The following is a 14,828-nucleotide window of genomic DNA, read 5'->3' as shown; positions in this document are numbered from 1 at the left end:
CATTTTGGGTTTGTGCGTGAGCAACAAGCAAACAAATTAATCCTCCTTTTTAACTTCAGGCGCGCACATATATAGGAAGTTTTCCCTGTGCAATTTCCAGCACGCCTCTAGTACATGCTGCTGAGGTCCTATTTAGACAGCCACCCCTTTGCATTATTGCCCAAAATCTGCAAATATTGCCCCTCGGTGGTGTTTGAAGATGCATCTCCTCAATTTAGCCACAAAAGACGCCGTGAAAAAAACCCACAGATTGTTTGTTGTACTCACATTCAATGCTATTTAATTGATTCAACAAATGCAATGTGTTGAAGAGAATTAAAAAAAAAAGTTTTAAATCCACCCCTTTGACAAATAAATAGCCCAAAGGTACAGCATTGATTGGGAATTAAGGGTTGGGCAAGCTGTGTAGTTAAAGGCGAATTAAAAACCGGATGATTAGGTTGAGGAGGTTGAGTTTTAAAGGGTTGGTTTGATGGTTTTAAGGATTTCGTTGTTTTACTGATTTATTTAAAAAATCAAACATGTTTTTAAGTAAATTAGTAAAACTGTCTATAGATTGAAGGTTTAGCTATTTTAGCTTTGAGTTTTTTTTTCCTTTTATAAAAGATTTTTAAAAGAAATTTCTAACTTTTTAATAAAATAAATAAAATACTCAAAAAATAATTTAAGGAACTTAATAAATTTAAAATATTAGTTTTTAATAAAAATTTCCCACAAGGTTAGTTTAATCTCCCTCTAAATAGGTAGGTATACTTAACTACGTTAACAAAAACAAACATCATTGAAAATTTGATTAACGACTTTAGCAAAAGTCTTAAGATTTTGTTTACAATTCCCTCACGTTTTGGGATCCGTTTCTGTGTGCGCGCGATATTTCGTCACGGAATTCCAATCGGACCGTACCTTTGTGCCACATTGGTCCACAGCAGTTTGTCCCCCTCGTGACACATAAATTAATCCCCAGCACCCGCCCGATGTACTCCAGTGAGCGAAAATTGATTAACATGCGAAGAGGACTACTTTTAGAATTAACTGTCCAGACACTTTTTACGACGCGTTCCGCCTGATTCAGTCAAGGGGAAATGAGATCTCTCTTCAAAAAGGGGGGCCAACGTATGTTGGGGAGACTCACAGGCGAGGAGACCCATGCCACAGTTGCAGCATGGATTCGTTTCAATTTTTATTTCTTTGCTTAAAACCTCGCTGCTCTCCGTTTGGATGCTCACTTTTTGCTGCTGCTTGGCTTTGCCGCAACAGTGGAACCTTCAATCTCATCGCGGAGCTTCTTCCCCAGATGTGTGGCATCCGTCACTCATGCCACATATTCTTTGTCGGCAGCCTCCATTCTCCAAAGATTCACTCTCGTGAGATGCAAGTTTATCGGCACTTTTAAGGAAAGTCCATAAAAGGCAACCTAACGCTTCCATATTCATAAGGTCATCCTCGCATCGGAGCTCTGGGTTGTGTGCCGTTTGTGCTCCACACTAACAGGCCAGCGAGTCATCGAAATTCATTTACACCTCGTGGCATGGCAAGATTGCCACAAACATCGTCAGATTTTCATTGTAAGACACATAGAGGGTTTATGCGGAGTAAGAAACATTATGAGTGCATCAAGAGGTGTACGTACAACACCTTTTCGGGGGTGAAATGCCGCTCTTCTTTTTTCGGGATGGATTTTCACACCCTCACCGCGATCGATTGCATCTCCAGGAAGCCATCACGCGGGACACACTGTGCGCACAGACAATACGAGAAAAAGGCAAGACAATCCGTGCGGTAGCAGAGATGCTGTCAAGGCAGAGTTGTAAAAACGTCGTCGCTAATTTATGTATCGTTCCATCGGTACAGTGAGACGCGGCGCAATATGGGTAAATTGTGAGGGAAGCACAATGCATCGCGTCTTCATCGCTCCTCGTGGTGCCCTGGTAAACTCAACGAGACTGCACATCTCTCGTGCAGAATCTCCCCACCACCAGCCTCATTTCCATACAATTTTCCCATTGAGACAAATTAAATTTCTCACCTTGCACGTCACGCCACCAAGATCAATCAATCTTTGGAGGAGCTTCTTTTATTTTTCTTCGCCCCTTTCTTTGTGGGGCTTTGTCGTCTCTCTTGCACCTCCCACCACTCTATCGTGGATCCAAATCGCACCTTATCAGTTGGCCACGGTAGTCGATGGGGCAAAAACACACAGAGAGAGATCATAAATTTGATATTAGGCTATTAGCAACATTCACCTGAAACTGGCTATAAAACAATTGAGATTGATATCATGTTGTGGGCAAATATAGCCACCAAAACAGCGCAAATAACTCGCGGACATTGCTGCTCACGAGACCCTGCGATAGCTGATTGACCATCTTGATGAGCTCTAAGAAATTAATCTAGGACAAAGGTATTTTGGAGGTACTTCAGGTGGGGAAGCCCACTTGACTAATGCAATCTACGACAATCTTAAAAAAATTGAAAATAAGTTTTTTTTTCGTCAACACATCTCTTCGTCCCACCTTCTCAAGAGAAAATTAATCAAAATTTCCCAAAATGTAATTCGACTGTTTAGCTCTGATAGAAAAACTCCAGCATCATTGTTCCAGCAGCATCCCCCTCGCAGCATTCCTTTCCACCCCCTGGGGGATTACTGTAATCCCAAAGAAATGGATTTAGTTGTCGAATGCGTGTGAATCAAGCTATTATATCTCGATAAGCGACATAGAATCTCATGTGTATCCTGGTGGATGGGCAAACATCACGCGTGGAAGAGAAAAAAAAAGTTGTTTGACCATTTGTGGGAGAAAGCTCAAGGGAAGGAAAGCTCATTAAGTTCCCCCAAACCGGAGAGTCCCTTTTCGAATGAGAGAGTGGTGGACCGAAATTGAAATTGAATATGGTCAAGGAGTTTCGAGAAGAGGGTCTTTGAGGCATCATTATGGGTAGATTGAAGTGCATTTTGGGAATTTTCCTCATCTAACCCACAGCAACAGCCATGGGAAAAAAATGAACGAGACGTGACTCAAATAAAATTTTTCTCCATCCCACAGAGAGTACAAAATTTTTCGACATGAGTCAATTTATTTGAATTGTATACTAAATAGGATGTTTTTAATATTTAATGCGTGTTCAGTTGCAGAAATGTATTAAATTGAACAGTGGTGGTTGTATATATAGGTGTGAGGGGGTGGGTGTGAGGGAGTTTGCCGCAAACGAAGTGAATACCTGAAGAGAGATATCATGGCAAAGACATTGCTGGATTAAAAGTGAATAAAAATTTGCGTCTTGTTTCGGGAAGGGGAGACACAAAAACGTACAATTTGTATGGATGGACGGACGCCTATTTTGAATATCGGGTCATGAGATCGCATCCGCATCCCTCGGGGCAGTAGACGTACAAAAAAACTAACTAAGCGTCACCCACTGAGAGAAAATCAAATCTCAATCCAGAGGCCTCCGAATGCAGATTGGGTGTCGTAAACAATTTCAAATTCCAACCACATGGAAGGAATTTAAATTGAACGAAGAAAATCTGATTTTGGCCTTGCCCCGATGATGACGCCAGGCTCACACAGGAGCGTAGCACCCTCCTTTTATTGACTTGTTTCAGGGCTCACATCTTCCGCCAATTGACAGGGCATTTGCACACAAAACCTCTGCAGTCCGCGCCATTGAAGTCTTCTACACAACGCTGACCCTCCGCAGAGTCATCAAATGAAAAAAAAAAATCAATTACTCACTCGTGAAGCATAATCAAACTCACGTGCTTCTGTGGTTCACTATCGCAGAAAATTAAAGACTCTTCGTCATGACAAAAAAAAAACACCCAATAAATATCTGCACACCAACATTCATTGAAGCATAGGCAAAGAAAAGTTGAAGGCGGAAGGAAAAGTCAATTTCACACTTCACCAGAACTCAATTTTGATCTTCTCTCCCCGACAAGAAGTATCTCTCTGTATACTCTGAGAAGTTTTCTCAGCGCGAGATGGAGGAAAAGTCGCGCGCCTGGAGGAAATTTTCGCAAGTTTTTGGGTGGCCAACTCACAATTTCCAATACCAACGGAAAATTGTCCCCACATTGACTTCTTATCGGGGCAATAATAAAAATTTCCAAACTGATATTGACGCAACAACATTTTTTTGTCGTTGTGTGGTACAATTGGTAGACAAGTGGGACTTCCGAAAATAAACATCGCGAAGAAAAACCACGAAAATTGCGATAAGAGGTGAATATTTGGGTGCTTGTAGTACATGGGCTTGATGCAAACATATACATATTGGATTTGTGATGTGAGCACCACAAGGTTGTTTGGAAGGTTAGTGGCTTCTTTCAAAATCAAATTATTGTGAAAGAAATAGTTTGAAAATTAGAAATTTTTTTGGGGGAAATTCATTGAAAAGAATTGTGTTGCTTTAGAGCTTTAACAGATTTATTTTCAAATGCAAATTTTCATAGAAATCTTTTGAAAGGATTTTCCAGACGATTGGTAAAATCGTCGTATCTTTAAAAATTCCTTCAAAAGATAATTAAATTAAAACATGTGGTTAACCCCTTGGTCGTGGGAAGTTTCAAAGAAGGCTCCAAAAATGCCTCAAAGGCACACACACAGTGCACGTGCAGAGTCTCTCTCACAGTAAAATTTAGGCAGTCACAGAAACCTTAACAAATTGGATTTGGTGCCTTTACTTTCTTGTCCTTCGCCCATAAGACTGCAAATGAGATTTTTCTCTTCCTCATGTGCAAGGAGAGGCCAATGAGGACGGAAAAGATTTCCCAGCAAGCGGCCAGATCCCGCAGAGACATTTTGCAGAGTCAATCGTCAATTTGGTTGTCCCCAAGAAAAAGAGATTTCGGGATTTTTGGCTTCTTCCTTTGTGTCACAGGAGGGATTTCACTTACATCCATTTTTTTCTCTCATTCCTCGTAGATTTTGCAGAGTTGAAGATTTTTTTCTTTTGTTGTATTTTTGCCCGCATTTGAGAACTTCATAATACAACATAGTAGAGCGAAAACATTAAAATCCACTGACGCTCAACATTTTGTGATGTTCGCGGTGTAAATTGTGTGGATGGCCGAATTATTAATGCACGTTTCTGTGCTTCTCGAGCATGAAATTTATGAATGTTCTATCAGACAAGTTTTAAAAAAATGTATGTGTGTGGTATAAATAAATAAATAATCCACTTTTGATGTAATTGAAGCATTATTTGTTTCAATTTGACCAACTCAGCCAGAGATTATTTTTCACTCTCCTTCTCCATTCATTCCAAATATCTCTCTCGCTACTATGTACCTATATACATTTTTTCACTCTCTGTTTAATTCTACAAATGCTCCTCATTATAATTTTTATTCCATTTATAATAGAATTTATGTTTTGCAAAGCAAAAAATTATTCCTCAGTGAGAGTGAGATATCTGTGCAGAATAATTTTATTCTTTTCATTCGATTCGTTCTTTGAAGAATTTATTACTTTATTGAATTAGAAATAAATGAAATATAATTTATATGCAACATTTTGCAGGTATTTTAAATAAGGTAATAAAAATATGCAAATAATTTTAAGAGCTTCCCTTAAATAGAGATCCATAAATAGATAATCTTTGCAACGTCAAAATACAGACCCCAAAAATTCATTCAAATCCCATTGAATGTATAATTAAATCTAAATTCTATTCTATTTGCATTTCCATCATAACATTTGAGTGTGTTGACTTTGGTGGAAAAAGGAGGGAACCCCTTTTTCCGTGGCATTGAAAGCCAAATAGCTAAATGTCACCCTTTAAACACATTATATGAATTTTAATGTGTAAACCACATTATGCAAAATTTGATAAAAGCCACCAGCAGAATCATCCCCAAAAAGTGATTCTACGCAGAAATACACTCACCCATACCCCTTTGATAACCCCCTTCATGCCAAACTCTTTGATAATACCAAAATGTTCTTCACTGAGAAACCAACCCCCGAAATTCTCGCAGAATCTCTCCAGCAAACGAGGCCACACACCAACGAAAACTGCAACCGCACAAACTCATCTGATATTCAGATCTAATTTCGAAATAATCAAATAAATGGTCTGAGAGCTGAAAATGGCTCTCACAGGAGGGGTGGCGACCACCAGACGAGGGCATGTGCGTTCGGTGTGGGTGGATAATTGATAATTTAATATTGAAGCACTTTTGCATGAAGCGCGCGAAGGGGGAATCATCGCTCAAGAGATTCTTTGCTCAATGAATCACTTTAGTTCTTCACGTCAATTCGATTAGGTGCTCGGCGAACACCACCATCCCCCGCTCGAGGGTGTGAAGATATTTTCACCAGGCCGTGAAGGGGTGTCGTACGTACACAGAGGCTTCTGATGCACTCTCTGTGATGAATTTCCAAGGAAGTTGGGAACAAGGAAATCTCTAAATTGAAAATTTAATGAAAATATATGAGAAATCGAGACAATTACTATTTAATTTATTAATTATCTGCTGGGATTATTTTTCCAGGAATTTTAACAATTATTTTATGATTTTTTTTTCTATTGAAGGGTAAAGAAATGTGCTTAAAAAAGTTTTTTAATGAATATTTTAGAGAATTTTTTTTTGATGAAAAATTAAATTCTTAAAGATTTTCCCTCAAATTTTCTCATTTCCTTTGAAAAAAAAAAATACTTCATTGTATATCATTTTCACCAGTATAATGCATAGGTAGTGCAGAAATGAACTCTCCCCCTTCAGATATTAAGGATGTATCATCTCCATTTGGCGTGATTGGGCACGGAAAAAGGATTCATTTGGTGGATTATGCGAAAACCTGGTGGAGATTGGAATTTTCGGGTGGGTTTTGTGCTCCCAAATCGTTGTGTACAATCTCAGGTGGTATTGTGTGAGCACCAAAAAGCATGAGTTTACCTTTCGGTGTTGTTGCGAGTAATTAGAGGTGAAACGCGTTTCGTGCTGCATGTGAACGAAAGATGGGATGAGGAGATTCAGCTTATGTGGATGTGCAGCATAAATTAGTGCATCAGTAGCGGCGATTTTGAATCTCCTCGGCTGCTGCACAATCTCTGCGTTTTGCCCCCTTTGGAACGAAAATACCATCCGGTGCTATCTTTTGCCTGTCTCGCCGTGCATGGGACGCTCTTGCGCGATTGCAAATTACCGGGCATTTTATCCATATTCTGGATTTCAGGCTAATTTCTTGTCACACAGCCATAAGGGGGATAACCCCGTGGCATCTCACTATACTATATACAACGTATGGGGTTCAAAGTGGGGTCAGAAACATCATCCATTTGATATCTTGCAAAAGACATTCCGTGGGAGTTTGGGATCTTTTTTCTAGAAGTCACTTCACGATGATTAAAACATCTGGGCTGCATCTTTGTGGCACCCAGAGACACCCTCATCGATACAGTGACAAATGCATCTCATGTTCTTCCCTTTGGTACTCCCGCGGGATTTCCTGCTTAGAATCCCAGAATTTCCAACACAACATGGCTTTCTACTCTCGCCCAACCATTTTTTCTCTCTATCTCTAAACATGTATCCTCCATGGAAATCTCTCTGTAAGATTATAAAAATCATTTTTTACCCACCACTTCGGGGGTTTTTAATGAATTTCAATGTGTGTCTGCCAACATGGAAAAGTTGCGAGGGGTTGGTAAAAAAATAAAACCGAGGGAGATCCGGGAAAAAAAATCTAATCCATCACAATCATTTGAACGATGAAAATTCTCCAGTGTGAAGAGAAATGTTCGAAAACATTCTCCAGTGCGACAACGCATATGTTTGGAACAAGGGGCTAACCAGCTGTTGTCGCCCTCCGGAGAAGAAACTAAATCCCGCAAGAAGAAATGCAAGCGGGATTGAAAAGATCTTAAGTGATGATCGGAAAGTGGCACCTTTTGGAATTCTTACAATTTACTAACAATTGTGAATTTCACAAGCAACAATGTTTCGGGTTTATTGCTGTGAAATGATCGTTCCTAGAGGAAATTTAATAATCTTTTAAATAAAAAAATTAACCTTTTATGCAGAATTTGCAAGGAAAATTATGACTTAAGGCCTAATTTTGCTAGAGAAATAAATTAAAAAATTAACAAATTAATTAAACCTTTGGTGCAAAAAGGCCTCATTTCATACTTTTCAACTCTATGCTCTTGCGGCTGCTGCAGTCACAGCAATTTCCGCTCAAAAAAAAATCTCATACACAATACACGTGCATGAATGGTGCATAATTTACACCATTTTTGCTGCTCATCTTCTTTGTACGGTCCTTCGTGAACGCTAAAGTTGTTTTCTTCACGCAAAACTCACCACATTGTCCAGGAAGTTGTTACCATTTTTGCAGCTGATGATCCACAGATTAATAGGGCAACTTCTTTATTTCCTCCATTGATAAAGTAAAAGAAAGGACCTGTGGCAACACTTATTGTTCCCACAAAGTTATTTTCTTTCAAATAATTTCTTCTTTTTTTTCACAAAGAAAATATAAAAACGATCTTGAGGCGTTAAGCAATTTTTATTTGAATTTTAAAACGATTTTGGGCAATTTTCAAATTTCCTCTTGTGGCTTTTCTTTTGAAAATTCTCCTCTATACAGTATTGTACCACTTTGTTGCGCACCACAAAAGGATTCCAAAATTGTATCTAAATGTTATACCCCGAAAGTGCGTTTGGTACTTGAGGTACAGCACAAGAGACGCAATACCCTCTTGAGAAGCTTGAGAGACATTTTATCGATTTTGTGGTTCTCCTGAAAGAACTGAAGAGCACTTTGAATGAGAAATACGATGGGAAAAATCATCCCCTGCATCAATAAAATTTGATTCGATAATCCGTGACGAATTGCACAGAGGCGCATTAAGGAAATGGGAATGGATTCATGAATTTTATCCTCGAATGGATTTGTGGGGTTTTCCAAGAACTCGGGGTTAAGGGAAAATTCATGAGTCATTTTTGTAAAATTTTGAAGAGCATTTCAATAAGAATAAATTATTCGAAACGTCGCTGGATTGCTTAATAATTTGTTTTTAAAGTATATCAGAGAATTTTCTTCAAAATGCATTTTTTTGTCATTGAATTTCAAAAAAGATAAAGGATTGAAATGTAGAAATATTGTCATTTTGATAATTTCAATTTTCTTTTCAATTAATGAAATGTCAAATACTACAAACGTCAAAACGATCAAGCTGTCAATTTAATGACTGAATGAATAAATCCTTTTTTCACAAAATAATCAAATCCAATGAATTATTTGTGAAGGATTGTTAATGATTTTCTTTGCTCAGACATAAACCTTCCTCTGAAAAGACTTTTCTTTAATTATCTCATGTGATTTCCAAGAAATCATCATGTGAACTTGCTATATGTACACGTACATTTGTTCCAATTGGGTGACAATTCACATCACTCTCTGTGTGCCTATATAGAGAAAGTGATCAAAGAATAGAAGTTTAATTGCTAAAGCATGAATGTGATATTGTCTCAAATGATCCACAGAGTGAATGACTTGCGTCGTAGAACGTCATTTTGTGTCACTCCGTCATTCATTGCAGGGCTGTATTTGGGCGTGAGCCAGAAGAAAAAGAAAATTGTGAATTGCCATTTAATCTTGTGTATGGGCAACCAGCATGATTTATTCTGATTGAAATAATAAAAACCTATATGGCGGAATGATAGCTAAAGTGGCATTGGAGTTGTAATTCATTTTTATATCATTCACCATGTTGGTGGATGAGATACAAATGATGTGTCTGACCACCAACACTGTGCTGTGAGATGCTCTCGAAAGCATCATTTTGCCTGCTTCCAAAGCCAGATGAATGTGATTCTTTATGGTGTGCAGTTAACACAGCATTTCATTAAATAATATTCACCCAAAACACACTCCGCATTGGGAGAGCGGGCAAACCAACGACAATCATCCAATAAAACTTACCGAAGATGAGGAAGTTTTATGATCTGGGCAGATGGTGATTGAGGGAATCAGGAAAGGAGGGTACAACTTCTTTGGAGGTGATTTTGGGGGGCATTTCCCGGCAAGTCAAGAAAAATATACCTTTATATGTATGCGGGGATTGACCAGGAAATTGGCGGGAAAAATTAACTTTAGAAAAAACGGTAGCAATGGCCAAATGAACGCATCAGCCCTACGGCCAAGTTTTTCCCCGCGTGTTTTGGCACGTATAGAGCGAAAATAAGACAAGTAGTTAGTACGTGCTATATCTAATTTCTGACATTTTATAGACTCTCATTACGCTATGAATATACAACGCACTTGTGGGGCTTTTTTATGGTTGGGGAAACGCAACATTCAACTTTACCATGTAATCTAAATTTAATGATGGGCCACATGTATGCACACAGGAGGGTATATATTGGGATTTGAGAGGAGATGCGATCCCAGAGAAACATTTTAGTGATACATAAACACACTCTTGTGACTCCAAAAGTGCTCCAAACACCAAAAAAATCCTCAACGTATGTATATGCACAAAACCCAAAAAGAAAAAAACGTTCTCCTATGGAAAGATCATCTTATAATCCGTCAAGTGCCCATAAATACTTTTGACTTTTTCCCTCAAACTCCACTTTCTTCTTTCTTTCATTTTTTCTTTCTCTACTCTCATATACCGCTCTGCTTTTCCATCGTAACTATCCTTTCTATTTTTACAAGCAAAACATTTTCATGCGCACAGCAGTTGAGGGATGATGCCACACGATATTCCACGCCAAGAAACTTTCGCGCATTTATAGTGTGAGCGTTTATTTGAATCAATTTGCATGATGTGTGTAAAAAATCAGACAGCGACAATTAAATTTACGATTTAACTCCTTGGCAGATGATTTATAAGCGAATAATTACCAACACATTTAATGCATCCAACTTCAAACTTAAGTATATCTACATTTAGTTTCTAATGGGAAGTTTATTCTCGATAGTGCGCAGTGCGTGCTCACGCTTTTTGTCCAACTTCTTTTTCGTCTGTTATCTTCTCTTCATAATACTATAAAATTATGAATTCCAACGATGACTCGAACTTGTGTGTGGCTATAAATAGCACTCCCGCCTGGATCTCATTTCCACCTTCGGAAATGCGTTTCTCGTACCAAGCAAATCTTTTGGCTTCTCTATCAAGAATTTATTGTTAGGCTTTATTGTTTTCTTTTTGGGGAGGGAGCTATGTATTTTTTTAAATGAAAAATAACTGCTTTGAAGACTTGACGAAAATTTAACGAAGACGTAAGAAGGAGTTATTAGTTAGAACTGAAGATTAACTGTCAGTTGAAAAAATTTTTAGAGGCTTGTCGAACTCATTAAAATTGAACGAAGAAAATTAACGAAGATTCTCTGACAAAAGAAGCTAGAACTGGAAGCTAGATTTATTTTATAGCAATTTTAAAATTTTATAATTATTTTCCTCATTTTTTCTTTATGTACCTACTTATTAAAAAAATGTTGAAAATTCAAATAAACTGAGCATTTTCGTTAAGCACTCACAATAAAGATTTTAGTTAGGTATTTGTTATTGAAGAATAAACCTAATTTTTAGGCAGATAAATATTTTCAATTTTCGTCCTGTCCGCAATTTTTTTAACGAAGAAACTTAACGAATGATTGTTCGGTCAAAAATCTATTTTTTTTGAAAACGTTTTAAAGAATATCCAATTTGAAATTTTTTTTTAAAAATTTGATTTCAAATAAATTTTAAACTTAACGAAATATATTTTAACAGTTTTTTTTTATAATTCTTCAAATTATTCATAATTTTTTTTAAAAATTATTAATTTTTTTCGTTCAATCTTTTCAATTTAAAGATCAATTCCCAATATGTACATACAATAAATGGTTATTTGACAAAAAAATACCCAAATCACGATGATTGAGCATCCAAGTGATACTTGAGTGTCTCGACGTAAAAAAACGTCTCTCTGTGAGAAGGAGAAAGGCGATAAAAAGCAATACACAACTAGAGACAATAAATAATTAAATTAACTTGGAAGTGGTCATTTAGTGATACTTACAGACCCATTTAAATTCATGATCATGCTGACTGTCAATAAATTGTTGGTTATTATGAATTCAGTCGATCAAATCAAAAATTCTAGACACAGAACCCGTGTGTCTGAAGCGCATACTTTTTTTGCTCACATACTTTTCCGTGTCCGTTTGGTTGGAAGTGTCATCGTCTAGCGTTTACCTCGCGGAACCAGTCAACCGTCCATCCGATCGGTCATCCGTCTTATTTTAATTGATCACTTCTTCATTTTTATTGGTTAGTCTCAGTGCTTAATTGGTGTTTGAAGCCTCTACCATCTCTTTTTGCACCACGATGGGGAGTTTCAATCTCTTTGCACGTTGCATCGCCTTTACAATATGGGAAGTTGCATCCCTTTGAAATGCATATTGATGCTAATTGTGGATGGTTTTTTCTTTGCACATTGCAGCGACCACCTAGTTCGTCCCTGTCGTATAGTGGACCAGTCAATGATGATGTGAGATCACCGGGATCAGGAGGTACTCCTGGTCCACTCTCAGCCCAACAGCAACCCAATTTGGATTCTTCAGATCCTGGTAAGTCCAATCACATAATTTTCAAGATTTTATTAAAATTAAGAGCTGATTAAATCCATACAACAAGCTCCTATACGAGGGCGTGGAAAACAAGAGAAATGCAATAATATTTATTGGTGGAATTGATAGCGCATCATTTTCACAAATCTCCAATCATCCTCAATAAGACCGCATCAACACTAAACGTTACATATATTTTTTTGAAATTTTATTGTGACTTTCTGCCCGAGATTGTTTATACATAATTTATAAAATATGGTAATCAAATTACTCTGGGTGCAAATTTATGGCCAATGACAATTAAATTAACGACAAATAATGACTCTAATTAATGACATTTTATTAATCTCACATCCACAACACCCATTTCTTATCAAAGGAACTCAAACGCGAGAAAAAAAGTGAAGACGGCTGTATGATGAACGATGTAAACAAGTGTCAGAGGTTCTAACATTGGTGCTCTCATTAAATTGATAATGCAATGCGAGACAAGCAATTCATATGGCGAATTGGGTGCCGCAAAGGCCAACATTTGCGGATGTTGATTGGAAATAGATCGCCTTTTTTCACTTTGCACATACTTATGTACATATGTAGCTCCCTTACAATCTGCTCCGATGTCGCGCCCTATCAACACATTTTACAGAGACAGAGAGACTTTTAGTACGAGTTTTCCTGCAGAGAGTTGCTCTTTAATTGCTCTAAAGCTGGTGTGTACCCATATCGCGCGCACTAAGCACTATTGGTTGGCTTTTAGTGCCATGCTGGGTGTTGCTAAATTGCCAGTGATATTTCATTAAGTTGCAATTCTTTGTAGGAAAACACGAGTTTAATGCCTGCAACATGAGGTGCAATTATGGCATGAGATTACAAGAATATTGCTTTCAGATCGAGGAATTTACAAATTTGCACCCAAGCAGGGGGGAGGCTAATATTCCAATGCAATCAGTTTGCGGTAGAAGTTGATTTTCATTTTAATTAAATACATAAATACTCATGCTAGAAATGTACGAAGCTCTCTCACTTTTTTCCTATTTTTCCTAGGATGATTTACAATGAGAGAGACGTCCACTGAAGATAAAAGAAAACTTAAAGAAATTATTGAATTTTTTGCCTCAATTTCGCTACAGAACCTTCCCCGAAACTTCCAGCTGAAGAAAATTTTAACGTGGAGAAAGAGAGCATTATCATTTCACAATTGGGCGAGCACTAACACTGAATTTGATGAACCGTATCTCAATGCGACCGACATCCCCCTTTTTCTCGGGGGCCTTTCGAATCAAATTTCCCCATGAAGAAAATTTTCTGACGACACATTTGTCTTCCAGAGGGATTTTCCGGGGGGTTTTTCCCGCGTATTTTTTTCTCTCACTCGTACCCAACGTGGACTTTTCATTGAATTTTTGCCACAAGAAACAATGTGAGCAGTGTATTGGAAGAACTGGCACAAAGAAGTTCATAGGTACCTTTTTTCGGGGTATATTGTGAGTGTTTCTCGATCTGGAAGGAGAGATTACACACAGGGTACCCTACCCACCTCCCTCCCCCAAAAGACAGGGGGTGAGACAAAGAACTTCCTAAAATGTAACTGATTAATCATGGTGCGGTGGGAAGAAAAAAACGCGCGCAAATGAGAGTTAATAATTGATTTCTTAGAAAGTTCTTCACCATTCGGGAGATTTCAACAGGCCCTGGTGGAAGACTCTCGAGACAATAGAAGACGATGCTATTGGCGAGGAGAAATCCTCAAGATTCCAAAGAGAGAGACTTTTGTCAGCATACAAATGTGGATACTTTACAAATAGCATACCTCCATCATCTCCCCATACCTTCGACACCTTTCACATGAGACGGTTCAGCGTGTCGGAGGTCGAACGTCTCTCTTTCTATGAAAATTTTACCATATCACCCAAAATAATTGTTCGGAAATTACAGCGTCAACTCATGCCCGTTCATATCTATCGCCCTTGTCGAAAAACACACCGTCAATGGCAACAATGAGTGAAATACTCCACCCGCCAGGCAAAATTGTGCAACATCACCATTAATACAACACCCCAACAACAGTCATCAAACTCCCCGACGTGGAATATCAAAAAATTACTGCCTTAATGCAGTGTGGACTTTTTGTGTGTTGTGCCACCTTTAAATTCTAATGCACTGTGCCCGCGCTCTTTTTTTCCTCTTCGTCTGTTGCCCTTTTGAATTTTTCTGCCACGTCACAAATTCAATAAAATACTGCTAAAATTGCTTGCATCC

General features: G+C 38.0%; 1 protein-coding gene across 1 annotated transcript in view; it reads left to right on the top strand.

Annotated features, from left to right (window-relative positions):
• The window catches only part of LOC129787177 (homeobox protein homothorax), an 80,693-nt gene extending 66,209 nt beyond the window's left edge, over positions 1-14,484 (top strand). Inside the window, exon 7 of the mRNA XM_055822537.1 lies at positions 12,443-14,484. Within this exon, the coding sequence (XP_055678512.1) occupies positions 12,443-12,622 (180 nt within the window). The 3' untranslated portion in view covers positions 12,623-14,484. The remainder of the gene's footprint in view (positions 1-12,442) is intronic.
• Positions 14,485-14,828: the final 344 nt, after the last annotated feature.

Source organism: Lutzomyia longipalpis, chromosome 1 (genome assembly GCF_024334085.1).
Source record: "Lutzomyia longipalpis isolate SR_M1_2022 chromosome 1, ASM2433408v1".
In the NCBI taxonomy this organism is placed as follows: Eukaryota; Metazoa; Arthropoda; class Insecta; order Diptera; family Psychodidae; genus Lutzomyia; species Lutzomyia longipalpis.
Note: the sequence above shows the minus strand (reverse complement) of the source record. Positions and strands in the feature narration are given on the sequence as shown.